The 24,138-nt window shown below is 48.4% G+C and overlaps 1 protein-coding gene across 3 annotated transcripts in view; it reads right to left on the bottom strand.

Moving 5' to 3' along the window:
• Window positions 1-24,138, bottom strand: part of TRIOBP (TRIO and F-actin binding protein) — a 60,239-nt gene that overhangs the window by 34,266 nt on the left and 1,835 nt on the right. For 2 of the 3 annotated variants that reach the window (XM_028747617.2, XM_077934978.1), the window contains exons 2-8: window positions 23,710-23,901; window positions 16,061-16,197; window positions 15,437-15,578; window positions 14,069-14,243; window positions 11,624-12,014; window positions 10,829-10,961; window positions 5,341-6,723 (exon numbers count right to left, since the gene is read on the bottom strand). In XM_028747617.2, the coding sequence (XP_028603450.2) occupies window positions 5,341-6,723; window positions 10,829-10,961; window positions 11,624-12,014; window positions 14,069-14,243; window positions 15,437-15,578; window positions 16,061-16,197; window positions 23,710-23,823 (2,475 nt within the window). In that variant the 5' untranslated portion in view covers window positions 23,824-23,901. Of the gene's footprint in view, window positions 1-5,340; window positions 6,724-10,828; window positions 10,962-11,623; window positions 12,015-14,068; window positions 14,244-15,436; window positions 15,579-16,060; window positions 16,198-23,709; window positions 23,902-24,138 lie in introns of those variants that run through there. The other variant, XM_077934979.1, reaches the window with a different exon arrangement.

Raw genomic sequence — 24,138 nt, forward strand, 5'->3', positions numbered from 1 at the left:
GATGGGGAACCTCTCTCAAATTTATTTTTCTTGTCCATATTTTATAACATCACTTATAAACTACACATTGTGTTAAGAAGGCAGTGGGGGTGTTTCTCAAGCCTTGAAAAAGAATATTGGCCCTATTCCAAGGATGACGTAGTGTGTGTTTGACTTAGGTCAAACTTACCGGTACTTGAAGGACCCTATCACTGTATGCACCTACCAGTACAACAGGGGTGGGGAACCTGCAGCCCTCAGGCAAGATTTGACCCACCAGTCTTCCCCATTTGGCCTGTAAGGCTATTTCCCCTAAACCACACTCAACTGCCCCACACCACGCACAATGACGTGGCTAGAAAAGAGCAATTGATCAGAAGCTTAAAATCAGTGCCCAATTGTGCATTTACTGGAGCAAGGCACAACTGATGCATAGGGGAAGTGCACCTTGCTCCAATAGTACCAAGCAATTGCCATTTAAATTGCTGCTAAAAATGAGGCTTCCACCTGTTTTGGCAGTGGCTTCAATGCAAACCATTCGGTGCAGCAAAACCCCTTGTGCTGTGGTACCTAAGTGGCTAACAAGCAAGTTAGGTGCTGGGCACCTGGGAAGCACTGGGCAGCAGATTTCTGACCGGTGGGCTGGACAACCCAGCTGTCAGACAAAGGACATCAGCTGATCGGCAGGTGGGTTGTCCCACCCACCTGTCAACATTGGTCCCCTAGGGCTAGGCCAAAAAGGTTCTTCACCCCTGCAGTACAATCACATATTCAGTGGAGTCAAGGACCTTCTTAGTGGTGGCGTCCCAGTTATGGAACCCTCTCCCTAGAGAAGTTTGCCTGGAACCTACTTTATTGTCTTTTTAGTGCTCTTTTTATTTTTCTGAACTTTTTAGATACAATTTGAATATTGACTGTTTTATGTCACTTTTACCATTTTGTGGCTCCTGTTTACATTTTGTCTCATTCTTTTTGTAGCCCATGCTATAAGAGCAAGACAAAGCACTATAAAACCAACCCCATCTTGCTAAGCATTAAGGATCCCCAAATATTTTTCTTGCAGCCCAATCCGATGTAAAGTTTGGCATTTCTAAAGCCAGTTAAGTAATCCAGCATAGGAACAAGCTGTCAGCTGTAAGGTCAAGGCCACTCTAGAGCAGAATTAACACATAATCCTATGCTTGTACCCAGAAGTTAGTTCCACTGAATTCTACAGAGCTTCCTCTCAGTTAAGTGTGCATAAGACTGTAGCTTTAAATAGGTTGTGGAGCAAAAGGAAACAATTGGGAGACAGTTACCTGATTACTTTACATCCTAGTAGTAAAAAAACCTTACATTTTTAAAGAGTTTCACTTGGATCAAGAAGCTACTGAAATGAAGTCATTTTTTGGCTGATCTTGTTTCAGTACATTCCGAAAGGACGCAGGAGAAAGAAGACTCACATCAAGAATGCACACCTCCAGAGAAAGCAAGATAGGCTAGCTATCACCTGTACACTATATCCAAGGTGTTGAGCGACTGCCTCTGCCTCCCATCTGTCTGTCTTACTCAGGAGTACATCTGTTGTAGCAAATTATTGCCCTGCTCCTTCTTAAGCTTAAGTTACATAGCTCACCTTGACAGGGGGCTTTCAGACAGGGGGTTTAATATTGCAAACAGGCAATTCAGCTATCCCAAATGGGGCACTGGCAACAGGTTTTGTTTTGTGTCTAATATAATCTATTTCGCTCAGAAAGGGTAAATTTGGACTTAAGTGGGGATAGAGGCTGGCATTTTGATGCTGATGCCATCGTGTGAACACCCTTCTAGAAGCAGGCATAATTTTTTCCTTTTGCATTTTTACAGGTCACCTAGCATAATGCACATGCTTTCAAAGCAATGATCAGGAGCCATTAGCTGGGAGCCTATATATAACATCACTCCATTCCCAGCGCTCAGGGCGTGAGGTTCCGTTTCTTGTGTACCCAAAACAGCACCACACAGGGAGGTATCAACAGGCATGGGAGAAGGCCAAGGTTTGCAGAAGTACAAAAATATTTTGAGAAAAATACCCAGGGGGTGGGAGCCCACACACCCCAAACAATCCAATGGAGGACCACCAAATTCTTGGACGTTTTGGGGTAGGGAAATGAACAGGGGGGAAAGAAGAAACGGAACAGAATAGCTGAAATCCTGAACAGCAGCAATCTATGCTACCACATTTTCTTGCAGGCCTTGCTTATGAATTGTATATTTGTGCAGATGCCTCAAATGTCTCTACAAATATCACCCACCTTGTGATGATGAATATAGTCTGAGCACATGGTGAGAAATGTTTCTAGCCTGGGCCTTTGCCAAAGGCACTGTGGCCTTGGGATACTTCACTCAATTCACCTCTGAATAGGAATTAATTGAACTCTTGGGCTATTTGCTTTACTGCTCTTACAATTAAGGTGTGTTGCATGCTCAGCAGCAGAGAGGCAATGTCTGGAAAAGAGATGAGATGCAGGTGCTAGGCTTGCCCAAGGCGTACAGGTAAACACATATCATTCCATTTCAGCTGCATTTCAAGCAGAGGCTTGTAAAGGAGGGTGGGGGGGCATTGTGTAAAAGGTACTTGCCGATGCACAGGTTGAGGAATCAGGCAGCAAGCAGTGGGGAGGATCCCTGCCTAACAACCGCTGCCAGACAGAGTAGACAAATCTTGAGCTCATATAAGGCTGCTTCTAATGTTACCTAGATAGGTCTCAAATCCATTCTCCCAGGATATCATTGCTTCCACTCAGTGGCTAGGTGCTCCGGCACCCGGAGCGGGGCTAGCCGCCTGCGGGGATGCTCTGGAGCTAGGAGCCTCCCAGGCTGCGCCCCACCCCCCGGTGGCTTCCCCCGGCAGCCGCCGGGTGTATTTGCACGATCAGTGGTCAGATTTTCGCAACAACAGTTGGGCCAATCACAAAAATCCACCTGCCGAGGTTGCCAGTGCCACCACGCCAATCCGCCCGGGGGGGTGTCACACACACACCCCAGGCATGACACCTGGGGTGGACTGCAGCCCCCTTGCGACGCCCCTGCTTCCACTGTCCTAGAACTGTCCATTCCTTAACTGAAGAAACCAGGGACTGAACATGAGGCCAAGCCTGCCCTCCTACCACCAAACTACCGCCTTACAGAGAAAATATCCACTGCTCTATTGATCCTTGCCTGTATTGCCAGCATACATTACAGTGGCCCATTTTGGACATTCATCATGGCTTCTCTGGTTTAATGTCCACATCTCATGGACACAGCTAAATTGAAATCCTTCCATTTCATAAACTATTGACCTTTATGAACAATAGCTTCTTGGAGCCCAGAGATGAACATCAGGGCTGTGTTCTCCTCCCTTAATGTACTGCCTTCAGAGCTATGATCCTGGTTTGCATTAAACCTTACTGCCCCATTTCAGACACAGAATAGAACCCAGGTTTAAAAGATTAACTAACTAACCAGGGTATTATTTCCTTCGGTTTACATCTGCCCTTCCTTCTGAAAGTGTGCACAGGGCGCTTGACAATGTAGAATCTGAAAGAACTATACTTATGGCTAAACTGACAGTTATTAAAACGACAGTGCCTCCATGTATCTATCCCTTTCCAAAGGACTGGGCAAATAAAATGTTCTGTCTGAACACAGTTGGAAAAGGGAATGGATTTCACCTGAGATGGAGTTCCTGAGACAGGGTGCCACTATGAAGAAAGCCCCGTCTCGCGGTCACACCCTCCTCACCACCCACAGTGATGTTACTGAGAGAATAGTCCCTCCCTCATGAGTTGCATGTGAGAGACAGATGGAGAAAGGTGCTCCTTCAACTATATAGTTCAAATGTATTTAAGTATATGCAAGTATATTTAGATTAAATCTAATCCCGCTTTAATATCCTGCTTAGCTTTTAGCCCAATAAATATTTGTTGCTTGCAGCCATAGGTCACTGCAAATACAGTAAAATGCCTATTGGCACAGACATAAAACATGAATAAATATATTAAAATCACCCTTAAATCTTCCAGGGGTTACTCTTAAGACTTAGCTTGCTCAAGTTAACATGTAACCTTTACAAACCACTGACATTCGGATTGAGATTCTCACTCAGATTTTCTTTGTTGAAATTGCAAACAGTGCTACTTGATAACATATAGACTCATTTTCATCAGATAACAAGTTAATTACTATCTCCTGTATCGGACACCCACTGCATCGTGACACAAGATAACAGTTTCCCTTTCTAGGATAGGCATACCGTGGTCTATCGCCACGCAACTTTTTCCACGGGACGCACAATCTGTTTCTTACAATGCCTGTCATCCAAATAAGTGGGTGGCATCTGTTTAACTGTTAATCCGCAAAAGCTTTTCTCAACTGCGGGTAGGTAGTGTAAAATAAACACCTTTAGATTTGATTTATCTTTTTTAAAGTGCAGCGTACCAGTGAGAGGAGCGATTATTATTAATCACTTCCCTATCCCAGGACAGATGGAATGTTCCCATTTAAAGTGGGCTGAATGCCAAGGATGGCTGGCTCTGTAGGAACTGAGTACAGATTAATTCTGTCCTGGGTGATCTTCCTTCCCCCTAGCTCTCAGGTGCTCATATTAACACATCTTTTGGAACCCTGAGCCAGCCATTTCATGGCATGCATATCTATCCTGGATCATGCTTTCATTAACTCTCAATCCCAGTTTAATATCCTGGTTAGTTGCCAACATTAAACCCAAGCTTTCCTTTTGGGGCAAAATGGGGAACACTGGTTTAATGCAAACCAGGTTTGCAACACCAAAGATGTTGCACAAGAGGAGCATGCATTAGGGGGAAGGTGTGCATGGAAATGAATATATTCATGAAAATAAGATACAAATGCATCATGTTAGGGGAAAATGCTTGCAAAAATATGTACATTGGGTCAAAACTGCGTATAAATATGTGTCTACTAGGAGAAAATTACACTAAAATGCTGATGAATTTTCATGCTGTTTTTACCATATTGTTAGCAGCCTCAAGTGTCCTTGGACAAAAAGGCGGGAGAGAAGTTGATTAAAGACCAAATAAACACTCCATTCCTTGTGCAACTTGATTTGTTGTATGCCATTATGAGGAAACCTTTGTGACCCAAGTTTTGAATATTAGGCGCAACAAATTTAGTCTTCGTTGCTCCAGAGGACAAAGAGCAAGCAATCCTGACTAAAGGATGGGCGAAGTTGGTGGGCTCTCCTTTGCAAGCAGTATTTAACATTTGAAGGCGGCTGATATATCCGCATACTGATGCCAGGGAGATGCTGGGGATTGAACCTGTGACCTTCTGCACGCTAAGCAGATGCTCTACCACTGTCCTATATGGTCACCTTCTTACCTGATACAAGAGCTTCTCTTTGTTGCTCCGGTCACTCTCCGGCCGACTCTCTGGCCTTGCAGGACTTGGACACTTTCCCTGATTCGTACGTTCATCCTCTATCTGTTCCATTGGGCTCCCTTGATTTCTCCAGTGACCCTCCAATTGCTGCTGCTGCTGCTGCTGCTGCCCAGGCTTTGCCGAATGAGGACATTCTCCTTGGCTCATCCAGTCTCTCTCCAAGAGCTGCATTGGATGCACGTGGCACAAGGACCCTTCATGGCTCTTTGGGCTAGCCTCCGGCCTCGCGGGGCAAGAGGGGTCTCCTGGGCCAGCCCTCTTCAGCTCAGCCACCGGCAGGCTGGCGAGGCGCAGGGATGTGCTGCTATCCTCCCAGTTGTCCTGTCTCCTGGGATCAAAAGGGTTGACCGGCTCTTCTTCGCCCGGCCAGTCAGTGTCTAGACTCGTCCGTAGGGTCCTGCTGCAGGCCTCCCTTGGGCTTTTCCAACTGCCCTCTGTATGCTGCTTGCTCACAGCACAACACCTCGCCTGCTGTGGATATGCACGGCTACTCTCTGCCAGCCGCCCAGGACTGGGAGACCGCCTGACCTCCCCAGAGCTATGCCGGCCACTTTCTCTGCAGCTCCCCGGGCTCAGGGAGCGCCTGGTCTCCCTCTGGCTACCCCCAGGACTAAATAGACCCCCAACCTCCCCACGGTTTTTCAAACCAATCCCTGCATCTCTCCCTGGGCTGAGAGACCGCCTGGCCTCTCCTTGAGCCCCTCGGCCATCTTCCCTGGGCCTTGGGGGACTCAGGGTCTGCCCTCGGCCTGCCATTGCCCTCCCTGGGCTGAAATCGCACACAGCTCCCCGGTAGTCTCTCGGCTCCTTCCTCGGGTGCTCGCCCGTGTCAAAGGGGAGCAAAGGCTTGCCCCGCGCCTTCCGGTCACTCTCCTTGTACCTCTCCAGCTGCCTCGCTTGACCCTTCTCCAAGCTCCTCCTGGAGTGGGCTGTGCTCACGGCGCCCAGGCAGCTTTTCCACTTGGTCTCCGTGCTTTTCCCAGAGCTGTGCGAGAGCTGCGGTTGGCTTTTCCTCCCATCACCCGTTGGCTTCCCGTGACTCGTGGGACTGCGGAGAGGAGCCCTGTCCCTGTCACCTTTCGGATGGGGCACGGGGTCCGCCCATTTCCGCCGCTCCGCCGGCTGCTGAGGGACCACCAAGTGTGGAGACACGGCCCTGCTCCTGCTGTCTCTCTCCAGGCGCTGAGGGGAGCTCCCAGAGCGGCCGGGCTCCCCTTGGCTCCTGCTGCTTCGCTCAGGGCGCTGCTCTGGTCTCCCTAGGCGCTGGGGGCTTCCTCTGCTCCTGCTGGGCTGCTCTGGCTCCCAGGGAAGTCTTTTGCTAACCTGAAAAAGAAGGAGGAAATAAGTAGCCTTGTGACAGCAAAAGGCTAACACTCTGGTCGTATGTTGGGAATTAAAATTGCCTTGGATCACATCCATCTTTTTCTCCAACTCAATAACTGTTATGTACTGAAGTTCTCACCCTGAGCCAGCAGGGGGATACTGTAGATAGTTTTCACTCAGGTCCACGTCAGTTATTTTAGGCGGGAAACCCTGGGTTGTTGTTGTTGTTACAATGTTGACAGCCGGCTGCCTATAAAAGCAGGCCGGCTGAGCTGTTTGCTGTTCAGTTCTGTTCCAGCTTACAAAATAAAGAGCTGCTTTGGAGAAATCGCTGTGTCGTCTGCCATGTCTACCCACTATTCAACAATAACTGTCTCCCCTGACTGACAGTGTGGAAGCAGACTAAATTAAATCAGCTGCTGCTGTTTCAACTGTGTCCAAAACGCATCACTTCTTTTGGGAATTATAGGGACAGAACTACCTAAACTGTATAGAAACTTATTCATGTATTCTACTACAGCGGCAAGAATGTTACTTGCCCCAATATGGAAAAAAGTAGATGTCCCAGCAGAGGAAGAATGGATACAAAAACTTATGGAATATGCAGAAATGGCGGAACTTACCGGAAGAATAAGAAATCAAGATAACAAACTTTTTTATATATAAAAGAATGGAAATGGTTTATTGAATATTTACAGATAAATTTTGAACAGATAAGAACGTTGGCAGGATTATTGTAATAACCTGCAGTTTCATAAGAGTATATATTTAAAGTAGATGAATAAATGAGCAAATTAAGTTAATTTGGATTTGCAGAAGGTATTTAAAATAAATTTAAGGAACCACAGAAAAAGGGAGAAGGAAGTCAAGTTCTGAAATGTCCAAATGATTGTAGTATCAGTGAAATGTATAAACCTGAAAAGTGTGTGTGTGTGTGTGTGTGTGTGTGTGTGTGTGTGTGTGTGTATCTGTAATGCATCACTTCATCCCACACCATGAGAGTCAGTCTTACTGGGCTTGAACGCCACCTCCTTCCTGGGCTACCGTGATCTTTCGGTCTAACACCACACAACATTAGACCTATTTTTATTTCAATGCCTGAAGTAACCAAGTAAGAGAGAGAGCCATTTGCATCCAGGCAGTGCTTGGAAAATAAAGCCCAACTGCAGAAAAGTATCACCAATTGCCCAGTGCACAGATGGGGAACCTGATCTGGACAGTGGTCCCCCACAGGCCGAAAGTGAGAGGTGGGCAGGGCCGCTCACCTGTCAATCACCTGACGTCAGAACAACATCAATGATTGCTGGGACTTCAAAGCACCATGTAGGGTTTGCAAACAGCTAACCAGGTGCTTCAAAGTGCTGCTGATCAACAGGCTTGAAGCCACCACCTACCAGCTGACGGGTGTCAATGCCAAGACTGCTTTCTGCAGGGATTGGCTGCGTGACTGAGCTCCCCATTTCCTCAGGCCCCTCACATCAGATGTCACATGAAACTTCAGATGCGGGGCAGGTGGGAGTGGTTTGGGGAAAACATCCTTATGGGCCAAATTGGGACTCGCACTGGCTTGTGGGATGGAGCTTATCACCAGTACTCAGGAAGCCTCATAGAAGATCAAAGTGCTCCTTCCTGTTTCCATCCATCTGCCAGCTGTTCCCAATGGGGCTACAAAGGCATCAAAATTGGGAGCTGCCATTTCAAGGTGTGCATGAATGTGTGCAACCTGGGTATGTGAAAAAGGAAACACAGCCCTTGGGCTGGGAAAGGTTTTGCATCCCTGCTGTATATGTTAGGGAAATTAAGCAAGATTGGTCATTTATTTTCCATTTTTTGGCATTAATTTGTTGTGTAAGCAGCCATGCAAGCCACTTTAAGACCAGCTTCCTGGAGATGCCCCCACAGTTCAGGATGCTTGGCCTTCTTTGGATCCAAACACCCAAACAGCTGCCAGAGGTTAACGCTACATAGCTATGCTGCCACCTCTATCATTACTGACCACAAATTGCTTTACGCATCTTTTGAAGACCTGCCTTCTTACCCACAAGCTCTCCCCAGTTGTTAAAACTGTCTTCTGGATGTTACAAGGCTTGACTGCATTTCTGTACTTTTTAAATTGCTGTCCTTGGTAGTTTGTACCGATGCTTTTATTGCATGTTTTTTGTAATATTTGTGGTCTTTTGGTTTGCTCTAAACCACTTGAGGTATTTTATACAATAAGCCACATAGAAATGATCTTAAATAAACACCACTCAGTCCCTTTTTTACAGCCTCAGAAATTTCACTAGCCATTGGCAACACAAGCCTTCTTCATAGTAGCAGAGGCTGGGAATTAGGGTGTGTGTTTACTTGCCATAAAGAAAGCCAAGTCAGTGAGGATGCTGGCGTTGACACTCGTAAAAAATTGCAAAACATGCAGAATGTGCTTGATAATCCACAGAAAGCAAACATGGCACAGGCCAAACTGGTCAACATTGGACTAACTTGTCCAACAGGCTGTCCCCAGCTGATGACTCCTGATCCCAGGCCTGTGCTCTGTACCCCTTCATCATCTTCTTTCCCTTTTTTAAAGGATCACTAGGTGGAAATACAGTCGTACCTTGGAAGTCAAATGGAATCTGTTCCAAAAGTCTGTTTGACTTCCAAAACATTCGGAAACAAAAGCATGGCTTCTGATTGGCTGCAGGAAGCTCCTGCAGCCAATCGGAATCCGCAGAAGCCGCGCCGGATGTTCGGCTTCCGAAAATCGTTCGAAAACCGGAAAACTCACTTCCGGGTTTTGATCGTTCAGGAGCCAATTTGTTTGGAAGCCAAGGTGTTTGAGATCCAAGGTACAACTGTACAAACTGAACAGCTGCACTACCTCCCATTTATGTATAGTGCTAGTATTGTAAAAGACTATGCGTACATGTGCATGCCTAGCACCACAAAGGGGGAGGGGAGCCCCACAGAAACTGGGACCGTGGCACTGGCAGACACAAATAGCAAAAAGTAGTAGGGAAGTACAAGCAGCCTGCAGCAATTTTGGACACCTAGCTGTACCGCTGCCACCCTTTGGCAAACGCAAGGAGTGACCAGACTTCCTTCCAACACAGATATGGCAGAGCTGGGTGGGGAACATCTGAACAGCGGCGTGGTGATCCCTTCCTCATTCTAAGGATGCAAGAAAGGCTTGAGGCAGAAGCTTTGAAGCTCAGCCATCCTGATTTTCGGCTTGGCTGGCAATGCACGCCAAAAATGGTCCACAAACACACAGAGACACATACTAGTGGTGCTAGGAGGGAGCAGAACCAGTTCAAGTGGCTTTGAGTAGGGATGGAGAACTGCCATCCTTCCAGAAGTGGCTGGACTTCAGCTTCCCATCAGTCCTGGCTGGCATGAGCCCATGGTCAGTGATGATGTCTCCCAGTGGCGCAATGGGTCAGTGTGTCTGGCTGTTAGCTAGAAGGTTGGTGGTTTGAGCCTACCCAGGGACAGATGTGGGTAGGATTCCTGCATTAGATGACCCTTGAGGTCCCTTCCAACTCTATAATTCTGTGATCTCTGATGCGGGAGGGTGGAGCCCAGAAACATCTGGCTGACCCCCAGATTTCCTAATCCTGGCTTTGAGGATCTGGTGCGGCCAGAGGCTGCCAACTGAGGGAAAGGGAAGCTGGTTAATTGTGTGCCAGGAGGGGGCAGCAAAGGAGGCACAATGCAACAAGGTAGTGAACTCTCAAACCAGTGCACCATCTGAGGTGGTGCAGTCTTCTGTTAAGACGGTACCCTGGGCGGATCTGAACAGCCTCATTCTCTTGAGCAGGCATCCCCAACCTTTGGCCCTCCAGATGTTCTGGCCTACAACTCCCATGATCCCTAGCTAACAGGACCAGTGGTCAGGGATGATGGGAACTGTAGTCCAAAACATCTGGAGGGCCAAAGGTTGGGGATGCCTGCTCTTGAGTAAAGATTGGAAAGCAAGAGCTTTGCCCTTTGAGGAGGAGTGTTGTAAATACATGGAGACAAAATGAGGAAAATAAAGGCCAAGAGAGAATACAGTTTAAGCAGGCCCCATTCTCCTCCCCCTTAGCACCCCACTGCCATTCCTCAATGTGGATTAGCCACTCACATCTCTGCGCAGACTGGGGCTTGATTGCCTCCTGACTAATCGCCCTTCCTTTGCCAGCTTCAGGGTCTTACTATCCAGTCGCTCCAAGAGTCCCTCTTCCAGGGCTTGGAATGCTCCCAGCGTCTCCGACTTCCTAAACATCAGAAAAGAGGGAAAGGTTGCAGTGGGGGAGAACAGATAGTTACGAGGTGCTGAATTAACAGCTGGCCTTCAAAAAACACCTCCAAACACATGACAAGGGACTTTGGGCCCCCGTTATCGGATCTTGGAGGGCGGCATTACCTTCCCCACACTGGCATTATTGAGGGTAAAAAAACAATGTAAAGGTAAAGGATCCTGGACGGTTAAGTCCAGTCAAAGGCGCAGCACTCATCTCACTTTCAGGCCAAGGGAGCCACCGTTTGTCCACATACAGCTTTCCATGTCACGTGGTCAGCATGACTAAACCGCTTCTAGTGCAATGGAACACTGTGATGGAAACCAGAGCGCACGGAAATGCCGTTTATCTTCCCAACACAGTGGTACCTATTTATCTACTTGCACTGGCATGCTTTCGAACTGCTAAGTTGGCAGGAGCTGGGACAGAGGAACAGGAACTCACCTTGTTGCTGGGTACATCAGGGTGGTAGCCATGTCACAGATGTGCAGGTGCCCTTCTGAAAAAACTGGATTGGTTCTGCTGGCGCACTGACTTTGCCTTACCCCTACTGCCAGGGCAGTGGTGCTTGTTTCAGGAGACCAGCTCCACACAAAAAGACAAGGCGCGAATCTCCCAGGGCTGCCCCATTTCCTCACCTGCGCTCGTGGCCAAAGATCCGTTCCACCTCCGCCCGGCCAGGACTTCTGGTGCGGCTGCGCTCTTTTTCGAAAGCTTGCCGGTGGTCCAGCCGCTTCACCTTGGGCAGGTCGGCCAGCATGCTATACTCCTGCTTCATCAGGCCATGGCGACCCTCGCTGCTGCCGCTATTGCGCCAGCTCTGGTCCGAGTCAGCGGAGCTGATGGAGGAAGCAGGCCACCTGCCAGGGCCAGAGGCATCGCCACGGGCAGGCAAAGCGCCACGGCCCGCACGGGGAGGGGAAGGGGCCCGGCTTGGCTCGGACTTGCGTCGCTCCAGAGAGAAATAGCCACTCTCGGCTTGATGCTTCCTCCTGCCATCCCCTTGGTCCTGGCTCACAGCTCTGGAAACTGGGAGGGGGAGAAAGATCTTGCAGCAATTCCTCCCATGCTCAAAGTGTGTGCATGTGTGTACATGGGCAGGAAAAGAGCACAAACCAGCAGCGAATTTGATGTGCCAAATGGAAATGGGTATTAGCTCAGGACACCCAGTTGCCTCTCCAAACAGAAGAGATTTATTTTTGGCCAGAAGTGGGCAGCACAGGAGCCATAGAAAGGGAAGCTGTGGGACTCCAATACAGTGGTGCCCCGCAAGACGAATGCCTCGCAAGACGAAAAACTCGCTAGACGAAAGGGCTTTCCGTTTTTTGAGTCGTTCCGCAAGACGAATTTCCCTATGGGCTTGCTTCGCAAGACGAAACGTCTTGCGAGTTCTTGCAAGTTTGTTTCCTTTTTCTTAAAGCCGCTAAGCCGTTAATAGCCGCTAAGCCATTAATAGCCGCTAAGCCGCTAATAGCCGTGCTTCGCAAGACGGAAAAAAAAACGCAAGACGAAGAGACTCGCGGAACGGATTAATTTCGTCTTGCGAGGCACCACTGTAATCATCAGTTCCAGCCAGCATGGTCTATGGTCAGGGTGGATGGGAGCTGTTGTTGGCATCCGTCTGTCTCAAAAGACAATGGCGTACGCCCCCGGGGGTGAAGTCAAACTACTGTAATAGCAGCATGGAAGTGACCTTTCTGGGGCACAAGCCTGGGCAGGGTGTGTGGAGGTCCAGGGCTGCCCAGATTACAAGACACCCCTCTCGACGGCTTCACTGATGTGGTCCAAGGGAAAGCAGGGCAATACATTTGGCACCAGCTTGGCTGCAGAAGTTGCTGGAAGGAGGCCTACAAGGCGCCATCCAACTGCCTTAGGGACTCCACCTTTGTGTAGGGTTTACTCCTTAGCCTTTTCTTCTCCCAAGATATCCTGCAAGGCAGTGGAGGTGTAGGATCAGAGTTTTCTCTCTCCTACATGGGCTGCCTTCCCAGGTAATTCCTTCTACAGCACGTGCAGAAACCACCTTCTTGACTGTTGAACCCACTATTGGTCTCATGCACACAATCCGCCAGAGCCTATCCTCACATTCAGGGGAAGCCCCTAATTCACCGAGGCTTTGAAACCCATCGGCTACTCTCACCTGTTTTAGCCGGCCAGTCAAAGCCGTTTCCTGGGGCATGGTCACTGTCGTATGCTGACAGCATCTAGGAGCCACAGGTGAGAGCTGAGTGCAGGGTGGGGACCAAAAGAGGACAAACTGCCCCAGAAGGAGCATGTCCCCCATCAGAGCTAATATCCATCCCCTAACTGAGAGGACTGCAGGTTCTCCGTCCCTGCCCTGTTGCATAATGAAATCGCTGGTCCTCTAAGCTCACCCCTTTTGGAATATCCAGAGGGCCACTTCCTCAACCACACTAGGGGTACGTGTGCATTATAAAGATGATGACATCTACATTTATTATAAGCACTTCACCAGCAGGTCCCAGGTCAGGTGATAACAATTATAAAATACATCCTTCCATTAGGTTATTGTACTGTGGGCAGAATCCAGTTTCTGGCATTTCCAGATTGACTTTTCAATGTAAAAGCTCCCCACGGTTAATAGTCCTCCTGGTCAAGGAACAAAGGGAGGGATCCGAGTAGCACGTCTCATCAGACAAGGATTTCTGATTGTGCAATGGGACTTTTGCTCTACTCCCCACTGCATGCCAAATCTGCCCCAAAAGGCTGGGGAAACCCCGTAACAGATTTAGGGGATATGGGGGTAGGTGGAGCAGGAAGTCCCATCAAACAAGTGGAAATCCTTTCAGTGACAGGACTCAGCACATTTTGCCCTTTGCCATCTCAGAATCCCGCTAAAATTTGCTTGAGATCCTAATCAGTGGGAGAACTGATTATGCAAATGTATTCCTGTTTATTAAATCCAGGCACAGGATTTGGGTTCCTAGTGCAACGCTGCAGTTACAGTTCTTTCCTTTGGGATGGTGTGTTCCCACCCTCGGAAGAAACAAGATCTACGGAAAGATCTGTGCTGGCAGGAGGTGGGGAGAGGTCAGGAGACTGAGGAGGGGGATGACACATACCTGCTTTTGGGCAATTCCAGGACTCTGTTCTCCCAGAGGATGCTGGGTCCGCCCATCTGGGTCTATCAGCATGCAGTTTTTCGGGTCGTGCCTCTTGCTTCTGGCCTGCATAGTACATCGTGCTGTCTTTGTCAGGCTCCAAAATGCTCTCAAGCAGCCTGGTCATTTCCCAGTCCTATGTAAAGGGGAGGCAGGGAACACACAGAAAAAGAGAGGCTGTTTCCTACACTGCCCTGCTGCCTCTGTCCGTCATCAGGAAAGCCTGTGTGTCAGAGATACCAAACATCAGGTCCCTAGGAGAAGGGCCCCAGATGCTTTAAGTCAGGAACGGGGTGTGTGTGTGTCTTTTTTCAAACTGAGGGCCACATTCCCACCTAGGCAAACATCTGGAGGCCACATGCCACTGGTAGGCAGGCCATGCAAATTTCACCTTTGTACAGTAGGCTAGTTTTGACCCTCCATTCAGGCATGCAGGATGCCATATCAGAGACCAAGGGCACATTCCAGCTGAGCCAAAACACTCAAGGAAGGTGTGAAGTGGGGCCAGTGAGGGGGGTAGCCTGCAGAAGGCTCTGAGGGCCAGATTTGGGGCCAAGAGGGCCACATTTGGCATACAGTCTGTGCACTGGTGCCAACTCCATAGGGCCAAGGTGTTTTTGCCCCCCCGTATCTGTGGGGTGGGAGCCAGGCCCTCTCAATGTTGAGGAGGCAAAGGAGGCCAAGTGTGCTGTGGCTTCAGTGGCCGGCTCCTCCTAAGAGCGAAAGAGAAGGAGCTGCTGGCCACTGAAGAAGCAGCAGCACGCTGGGCTCCGCACTTGGCCTTCTCCTGATGATGCGACATTGCATGTGCAATATGCACCGGCTCTCTTGATCTTGGGCGCAAGTCTGAATCTGAAGTTCCCCAAGTTACTGTACATATAGAGCATGTGGCTTCCCCCAAACTGTCTCGGAAACTGCAGTTTAGCCCTCACAAAGCTACAGTTCCCTTAAACTACGGTTCCCAGGACTTTTATTTTAGGGAGAACTGCAGAGTTGGAAAGGACCACAAGGGTCTCCTAGTTCAACCCCCTGCAATGCAGGAATCGTTTGCCCCATGTGGGGCTCGAACCCATGGCCCTGAGGTTAAGAGTCTCATGCTCTACCAACTGAGCTATCCGGGAGGCAGCCCTGTGCTTGAAATGCATGGTGTAAAGGTGACCTTAAACTTCAAGGCAATGTATAAGGATCTGCTCTGCCTCCCTTTGCTTGGTGAGCAGGCATGCAGTGGTGCCTCAGCAGGGATCTAAAGAGGCTCAAAAATAAGGAATATTACAAAGGGAACATGAGGCTGCCAAGAGACGCGTACACATACACACACTTCCATCTCACCTCGAGCGTGGCACGGGCATCTGTGTCAACAACACCCGCTTCTGCATCAAGGACGGTGCTGGTGCTGGGACAGGTACTAACTTCTGTGGGTTCTTCCTCACCTCTGCAGCTCAGCTGGGTGTACTCCAAGCTTTCCTGCCAGCTGTAGGGGGGCAAAAACACACACAAATGGTCGACAACCACCCAGCAGGTGAGGGCTAAAGCCAAGCGCTGGCCCCATGGCAGAAAGTTGCTCAAGATGGCCGAGCATTGCCAGTGTAAAGGTAGCCAATGCTAAGAGCCAAGGAAGGCCTCAGCGGCCACCTTATTGTTACACCAGCAGACAATCTGAACCTGGGGCTTCCTCAGAAATTGCTGGACTACCTTTCCCCACATTCCTTACTGCCTGCCAACGCTGGTTGGGGCTGATGGGAGTTGGAGTCCGACAACACAGCTCCCATGCTCTAAAAAAATTGTGCTGGCTGCGCATGCACTACCAAGCCAGGTTCAAGGTCCCTCTATTAATCTACAAGGCCCTTAATCATTTGGGCCTAGGATACCTCCCTAATCACTCATATTCCTGTCACCAACAGGAATCACCGTGGGGGGGGGTTCCCCCCCTCCCGGCACAATCAGAAAACTTACGTCTCGTCTTTGTCCTCAGAGCCCACACAGACATAGAGTTCACACTGGGGCACTAAAATGCACAAGGGGTCACAGGGACTGGCCACGTTGTCACCATCGAGGGAATTGGGAGTTTTCGCCGCGTGTTCCTTCAATTCCTGTCAGAAAGAAATGGGAGTTGGCGGGAGATATTTCAGGGGCACCATGGTGCTCCCTCTGCACTCTTCAGGGCACAGAAAGTGTCTTCCTTGCACAGCAGAGAGCAATAAAGAACGTTGCCACATTCCATATACCCACACCCCAGTTGCCTTCTCAGTCTGCTTGATGAAGAGTTCTGTGTAAGCTTTAAAGACTGCAGTGTCCTTTACATAAAAAAGCCCTTTGAGACACTGTGTACCGCTTGTATAGGAAAGTAATAGGTGGATCCTCTTTTTGTTTTTATCCTCCCCTTATTTAGGCAACAGAACTTTTTTTTTAACAATCTGATCCTTGGTTCTTGGGAATTTCACTCTAACCCAAGCCCATTGTGCAATTTCCCAAGATAAATAGAAAGATCAAATTCAAATACAGCACAGCCTTCTTGATGGTGGCTCCTCAACTGTGGCACTCCCTCCTAGCATATTTTGATGGGTTCATCTAGCAACCCTATTAAAACAGCGACCTGTGTCGGATTTACGTACAATGGTACGTCAGGTTACATACGCGTCAGGTTACAGACTCTGCTAACCCAGAAATAGTGCTTCAGGTTAAAAACTTTGCTTCAGGATGAGAACAGAAATCGTGCTCCGGCGGCGCAGGGGCAGCAGGAAGCCCCATTAGCCAAAGTGGTGCTTCAGGTTAAGAACAGTTTCAGGTTAAGTATGGACCTCCGGAACAAATTAAGTACAGTACTTAACCTGAGGTACCACTGTATAAGCTAAACAAGCTATAGTTTAGGACCCCACTCTCTTGGGGGCCCCAAAAAAATTTAAAGGAAAAAAACCTGGATGTACATTTCCAAAATATAAGATTAAAAACAAATAAAATAAAACCTACATACAGCAACAGTGTTTTGTGTTGTGATATAAGTAATGGGCCCCGCCTGCTAGCCGGCTCCCTAAAATATCACTGGCTTGCTCTTTTCTGTATACAGGGTGCCTACATTCTGCATGGACTGGATGCATTGCAACATGTGCAAATGTATTTACAGTAGATACCTGTTACGTCCATCAATTACCATATATTCAACACAAAAAACAGTGACAATTTGTTTTTGACAAAGGACAGCTGAACATATAAAGGGCCCCATTACCTTCAGTAGCTTAGGGGCCTCATCAAACCTAAATCCAGCCCTGTTTGAAAAGAGGGTTGAGGAACCACATGACCAAGAGCCAAATATCTCCCTCTGCCTTTTGTACATCCCAGCCACACCAAGGTACAACTCTCATTCAACATTCATTGCTACGCCCACTTTTATCTCTGCCGCCCCGCCCCCCCCCACTCACACAGCCTCCAGACGTTTGTCCACAAACTTTGGACTAAAAAACAAAAGGCAACCCACCCCCCACACCCCCCGCAAAAATAATAATAATCCCTGGCTGAAAAGGCTATTTTGCTTCACATTGTTGCAAAAATTTATTATTGTATTTTGTAATCATTGGCTTGGGTCCTAAGTGAGCACAAGGGAGTTCACAGAAGGAAGGGTCTGTCTCCTCCAAACTCCAGCAGACTCCTGTACCCGGCACCACAAGGTTTTCTTGAGAAAATCAGGAAGAACTTCCTGAGCAATGATATATGGGGTGCAGGGAGCAGCTGCAGAAAAGCACTGGTGGGGTGGGGAAGCACATCCTGCCTCTTTCACAGCAGAACCTGGAACTCCTAACACTGAAAAGCTAACACACGAGTTACGACTGGCAAGAGGAATATAACTTTAGGGCCACTTTTGCCGGAGACTGCAGGAACTTTATTGTCTTTACAGGAACACCAGAAAGTGGAAGACCAGTCCCTAGGGTTTAAGCCAACATATGGATTTTATGACAACCAAATTTCACATAGATATACAGACACAGGCAAACATATATATTCCTATTTATAGAAATGTCTGCTATTATTGTGTGGGAATTGTTTTTATCACAACAGTGATGGTTTCTCCAGAGAGAATAGTTGCAGCTTTTTGGTTTTGCTGATTGTGGTTATGTAAGACAACTATAAAATGACAATAAAAAGTTAATTCCCCCCTCTTTTAAAACTTTTAACGGCATCTGGCTCCACTGCAAAGCACATCTGGTGAGAACCCAGCCCAGCCACCCAAATTTTCCAAAGCAATATATACATCTAAATTAGCACTGGCAATTATAATTTTTTTGTAAATTTGGACCACAGGCCTTTGCTCTGAGTCCTTTAAGTGCCTAGCAACACCTTGCGGGTGGGGGGTGGGAGAGAGAATCAACCCAGATTAGTCTTGGATCTTAAATTAACTTTAATTTAAGGAAGGAAAACTCCATCACTTCCTTCCAGTACAGCTCCCTGTGCCCCATTGTTCTGGAGGGGGTCCTGATCCCCCAGAGAGCCTTTTTCTGAGGGGGTCACAGATGCTTTCAGGGAAGGGAGGGATAGGCAAACTTTGCTTTTGTGAACTTGCTTAAGGCAACTTATGAGATCCAGGCCTTTGGCTTGCAGCTATAATTCGCTCTGAGGACAGTGGCTTAAAGAGCAAGTTATGGGTTCCTAAAGAGAGAGAAAACATTCTCAGACTCTAGCATGCTTAGCGACTGAAAGTCAGAAAGTCATTTGTTAAGATGAAGTATTCTTTGTGTTGAGGCTCAACCAGGGCCTGAACCAAAAAGCTTGCAAACCAAAAATATAAATAGCATACGCCAAACGCCGTTCTCCCAATTGATCAACTGTGGCAATCAATAGCCGGCAAAGGGCACACTGCCTCCTGCGCTACATTAACTGGAAGGTGTAGACTGGGTGAGCAACACTTGCCTTGCGCTGTCACAAACGTAAACAGGGGAGAGCGCTCCTCTCTTGACAACCCTCCTCTCATGGAGCCCTGCTCTAAAAAGGTGCCTTCAGCATCTCCAAAGCCAAGGAGCCTTCCTTGTTTCTTCAGGCATGGCACCGGGTCACCTAGATGTCACAGGCTAATCAGGCAGAGATATAGAAAATCTTCCTGCCCTGTGCAGGAGGTTGAGCTAGATCGCCACCCATTACTATGGTTCAGGAAGTCTCCACTCCATCCCTCCTACTCAGCCCCACAAGCAAGGCAGGGAAGCACCCCGGAAGCACAGGAGGGCTCAGCAACATATTATTGCCTGACCTCCAGTGCTTGGGAGAGGGGATTTCACAAGGCTCCAGAAGCAAAGACAAACAGCAGGTCCTTCCCTGCTCAGATCCAGAGTTCCATTTCAAGCGCGCCTGTCCCTTTAAGAGCTTCCTCGCTGCCCTAGCCAGCTGGAGAGTCATCCCACCCACCCCGCCTTCACCCCAGCCCAGTTACCTTAGCAGGTTATGATCTCCAAAAGGGAGGGTCCCTAGCAGGCTGGTTGTCAGCACCACTTCCCCTCCATTGTCCTGATCAAGTGGGGGGGGGGGGGAGTTGAGCAGGGATGGCTCTGAGCAGATCGCAGGCGAGCCAGGAGGAAATTCTAGAGGGCTGGGACTGGGGAGAGAGGGAACCTCATTACTATTTCATAATCCGAGGCTGACCCAGCGCAGCAAACAATGAACAACACGAAACCCTTTGCTAACAGGACACCAGCTGGCACCCCATAGGGAGGGATGGAGTTTACACCTGGCCAGCCAGCGAATGGGCCAGGAGCTGACAGGTGACTCAGGCTGCCTGGCCTTTTAATCCAGGGCCACAGTTAAAGACCAGCACTTGCTAAACAGTCCCTTGTCAGGTTGGCATCTCTGTCCCAGAGCAGGGACAGGGAAGGTGCAGAGCTCCACATCCTGCTGGATTACCCCCCTGTCATTCCTAACCCCTGGCCATGCTGTCTAGGGCTGGTGGGAGCTGGAGTTCAGAAACATCTGCAGAACCACAGGCTCCCCACCCCGATCCTGGAAGGAACTTATAAACTCTGGGCAGTAGAAGCAAAAGCCTGACTTGCCAAAGTGAAGCGAGATTCACAGGTTGCAGTTATTTCTCAAGTGGAGTGGAGGAATTAAGGTGCCTCTCTCTCCCCGTTATCCACACCTGTGAAATGTCGTTCTGCGGGGAGATTCGGGAGCTTTTAGAATGGCCTCTATGAATTTCTTGCTGAAACCAAGACAGGAACGCAGTTTTAAAGCCAGATCAATGTTTATAGTGTAGAAGTAGCTTTGGTACTTTCCTGAGCAGAGGAGAGGGATGTAACTTTGACCACGACCAGTTCAGGCTTCCTCTTAAAACTGTAAGGAAGATTAAAAAGTGGGGACTTGACACTCCACTGTTAGAAATATCACAGCTGATCCACTTTTCCTAGGTGTGGACTCTTAGTGCAGCAATTAAACTGTTTTACTTAGCACAGAAGAGCCAGCGTTAGTCCTGAGAAACTTAGGAAAGTCAATCATTTAAAGCACTGCAGGTGACCCCTAAATTTGTAGCAGCTTCTCCTCTGCGTGTTTTGAGCATAAACAATTGGTGAGTGTTAATGCTGTGGCATCCATACTCCTTTATTCGTTGCAAAAGATCAGTGCCTGCATTTATTTGTTTTTAAATGCTGGAATGCCTATCTACTAGGCAAGGTCAAATGTAGGCAGGAGGTGTATGACCTGTAGTTTCTTCAGCCAAAGAGCATTACATTTTTTGTGCCCGTGGGAAAACATGGCCAGATTCAACCACTGGCATCTTCAGGTGCAGCTGGGAAAGGGCTGCCAGTCAGTAAATAGATAATACTGAGCTGAAGGGAACAATAGTCTGACTCAAATTAAAGGTAAATTAGACGAGCCATCCTGACCGCTGCATTTCAGGGTTGCAAACTCCTTGAGGGACAGCCTCTTAAAGCACCAAGCCCATTGATAAGTGTGTTTATCAAACAATACTGGGGAAGTTTTTCCTGCTGAACTACTCCCTGCCCCACAGTTGTTAAAAATACAGAGCCCATCTCCATTAAAACAAGGAGACCACTAACTACACTGCCCAGCAGCCATTGAGACTTCATTTGCAGCCTTTTACACCTCTTGTCGGAACCCTTAGTATCTCATTAACACATAATCTAGCAGCCTCTGTGGTCTCATTCAAAGTCCACATTCACAAACAGCACTCAAATGCCTTTCCTTTCTTGCTGCTTGTCAGCAGGGGAAGCCCCTGCTTCCCTCCAATAGCTGCTCAGATTACAGAGCCAGTTCCCGACACTGCCCCCCTCCCCCCAAAAGTTGCTCTAAAATATGGAAATGGATGAGCTGGGCAAAGGCCAGATCCATTTCCTGCTCTGTGGCAGGGATGCTCAGCCTTTTGACACTGCGGACAGCCGCAGAAAAAGGACATTTCAGCAGGTGGAGCATTTTAGCAGGTGGAGCTCGTCACATCGCAACAGGGCAAGGGCCAGAAAAAGCGGAATTTACCAACATTCCCTCTTCTACCCAGCTCTTAAAGGTATAAGAACCCCAATGTTGGAAGTTTGGTGCTCCTCACTTTCTGGGTCCAGCCTTGATTACAGCCTGCAGGTACATTAAAGCCAAAGGAATTACAAAGAGGATGTGGGAAGGGCTGTAGCTCAGTGGCAGAGTGTCTGCTTTGCATGTAAAAGGTTGCAGGTTCAATCCCTGGCCTCTCCAAGACCCCTGCCTGAAGAGCTGCTGCCAGAAAGGGCAGACAGTCCTCAGCTAGATGGAGCAACCCGTCTCAACTCTGCATGAGCTGGCTTTCTACGTTGGGAGAAACTGATGGGATGAACCTGGGAAGAGAGACCAAGCGTGAGCATAGGCAGCAATTCCAAACAATGGATTGGGGGGGGACGGGACGGGACTGATCCGTTGAGGAGGCGGAGCTCCATCCCCAGGCTGCCCATAGAACAGGGGTAGGCAACCTAAGGCCCGTGGGCCAAATGTGTCCCAATCGCCTTCTAAATCCGGCCTGCGGATGGTTCAGGAACCAGCGTGTTTTAACTTGAGTAGAATGTGTCCTTTTATTTAAAATGCATCTCTGGGTTATTTGTGGGGCCTGCCTGGTGTTTTTACATGAGACGAATGTGTGCTTTTATTTAAAACGCATCTCTGGGTTATTTGTGGGGCACAGGAATCCGTTCATTTTTTTTTTTTCAAAACACAGTCTGCCCCCCCCCCAAGATCTGAGGGACGGTGGACCGGCCCATGGCTGAAAAAGGTTGCTGACCCCTGCCTTAGAACAACCCAGTATAAAAGACTGCAATGAAAGGACCGGAATTGGAAGAGAGGATGGCAAGCTGAGGCTGGAAGGCAGCAGTTTACTCCAAGACAACCTGTGAGTCCGTGACTGAGATATTAACCCAGTTCTCCAGATCACAGTCAAAACATTAAACCACTAAACCACATGGACAATCGTCATGAAAGAGCCAACATCTAAGGAAAATATTATGAACACCCACTCTGCGATCTCTGTGTGTTGCTGCAAATTTAAAGGCACCAGCCTCTCTCGTGATAACGGTCTTGATCCTGCACTGCTTTAGCCACCATCATGCCTCAGTCCTTGGCTACCGAATCATTTCACAGTTATGTTCCAGTCCCATTCACTCAGCTCTGCCGATAACTCACGCCACACCATTTTCTTATTTTCCCAGCCTTTAGAAAAACTTACCCCTCCCTATGATGCACATGCCATGCTGCTCTGGCAATTGTCAAATTGTCATGCTCTGTCACCTGTCAAATTGCCAACTTTGGGGAAGGTTTAAAGTTATTTATTAAAGAGATCTATCGACTGCTTTTCAGGCCTCATTGTCCTCACAGGGCAATTTTACAAAAAAAAAAAAGGAAAGAGAAAAGATTAAGGCATGCAGCATAACCACCACAATTACGTGCGCCAAAGAGCCTGCTAAGTTAGAAACAGCAGCAAGAAACATTTCAAAGCACAGCACATTGAAACTAACTGAACACAGACTGGAATGAATATGTCTCTGACGTCCTCTTCAAGACAGCAGTTATGGGTCCCATTCATATTTCCCTAGGAAAGATATTCTAAACGAGTGGAGCCACAACCAAAAAGGCCCTGTTCATGGTAGGAGAAGGCCTACTCTCAAGGGCAGAGCGTCTGCTTTACATGTACAAGGTCCCAGGTTCAATTCCTGGCATCTCCAGGTAGGGCTTTTGGGGTGGGCTACTGCTTTGATGCAGTATAAGGCAGCTTCCTATGATGCCCAACAAGTCAATGGCTCAGTGCATCTGGCTGTTAACCAAAAAAAAGTTGGCGGTTTGAGGCCACCCAGGGATGGTTGTGGATAGGATTTCTGCATTGCAGGGGGCGGGGCGAGATCACCCTTAGAATTGTAGAGTTGGAAGAGATCCCATGATTTTTTTATCAACAGACCACAGAGCAGCGCATCTTATGCAGATCATAAATCTTGGAAAGCCTTATACAACTGCTCATTTAGGAATATTGCCTCTTAACATTACTTCGCCATGGAATGTTCTGCTTCCTACATTTCCTTGGGAACAGCTCCCCCCCAAAAAACATGCAATAGAGGATACTCTCCCCCTCTGCCTACAATAACCAAGGTCAAATATAAGCTCACCTGGTTACCACGCTTGTGAGCAGTGACAGTTCGAAAGCAGTTCTGGCACCGGGTCTTGGCAAATACATTGGCCTCGAATTTCTCACACAGAGTGCTCTCTGACATTTCTGACATGGTCCATGCAGGGAAGGGAAGATTCCCCCAGGCATGCAGTTTTAGGGAACTAGCTTCAGGGTAGGGGTGGGGAAACAGCTGCAACGAAAGGATCATAAGACATAAGACACAATACATCAGTACATCTCTCCCCCCCCCCCAGCCTTATCAAAGAGAAAATGTTCTGTATAGCCTGGTGCTCATTGGCACCAACCAGCAGGAAGTGTCTCGTGCTCCAAGAACATCAGAGGAGAAGGAGGAATCTTCAAAGAGCATCAAAGTCTGCAGGCCAAAAACAGACCCATCCCATATGTGGGGCAGTCTGGTGTAATAGTT

Source organism: Podarcis muralis, chromosome 10 (assembly GCF_964188315.1).
Source record: "Podarcis muralis chromosome 10, rPodMur119.hap1.1, whole genome shotgun sequence".
Classification (NCBI taxonomy): Eukaryota; Metazoa; Chordata; class Lepidosauria; order Squamata; family Lacertidae; genus Podarcis; species Podarcis muralis.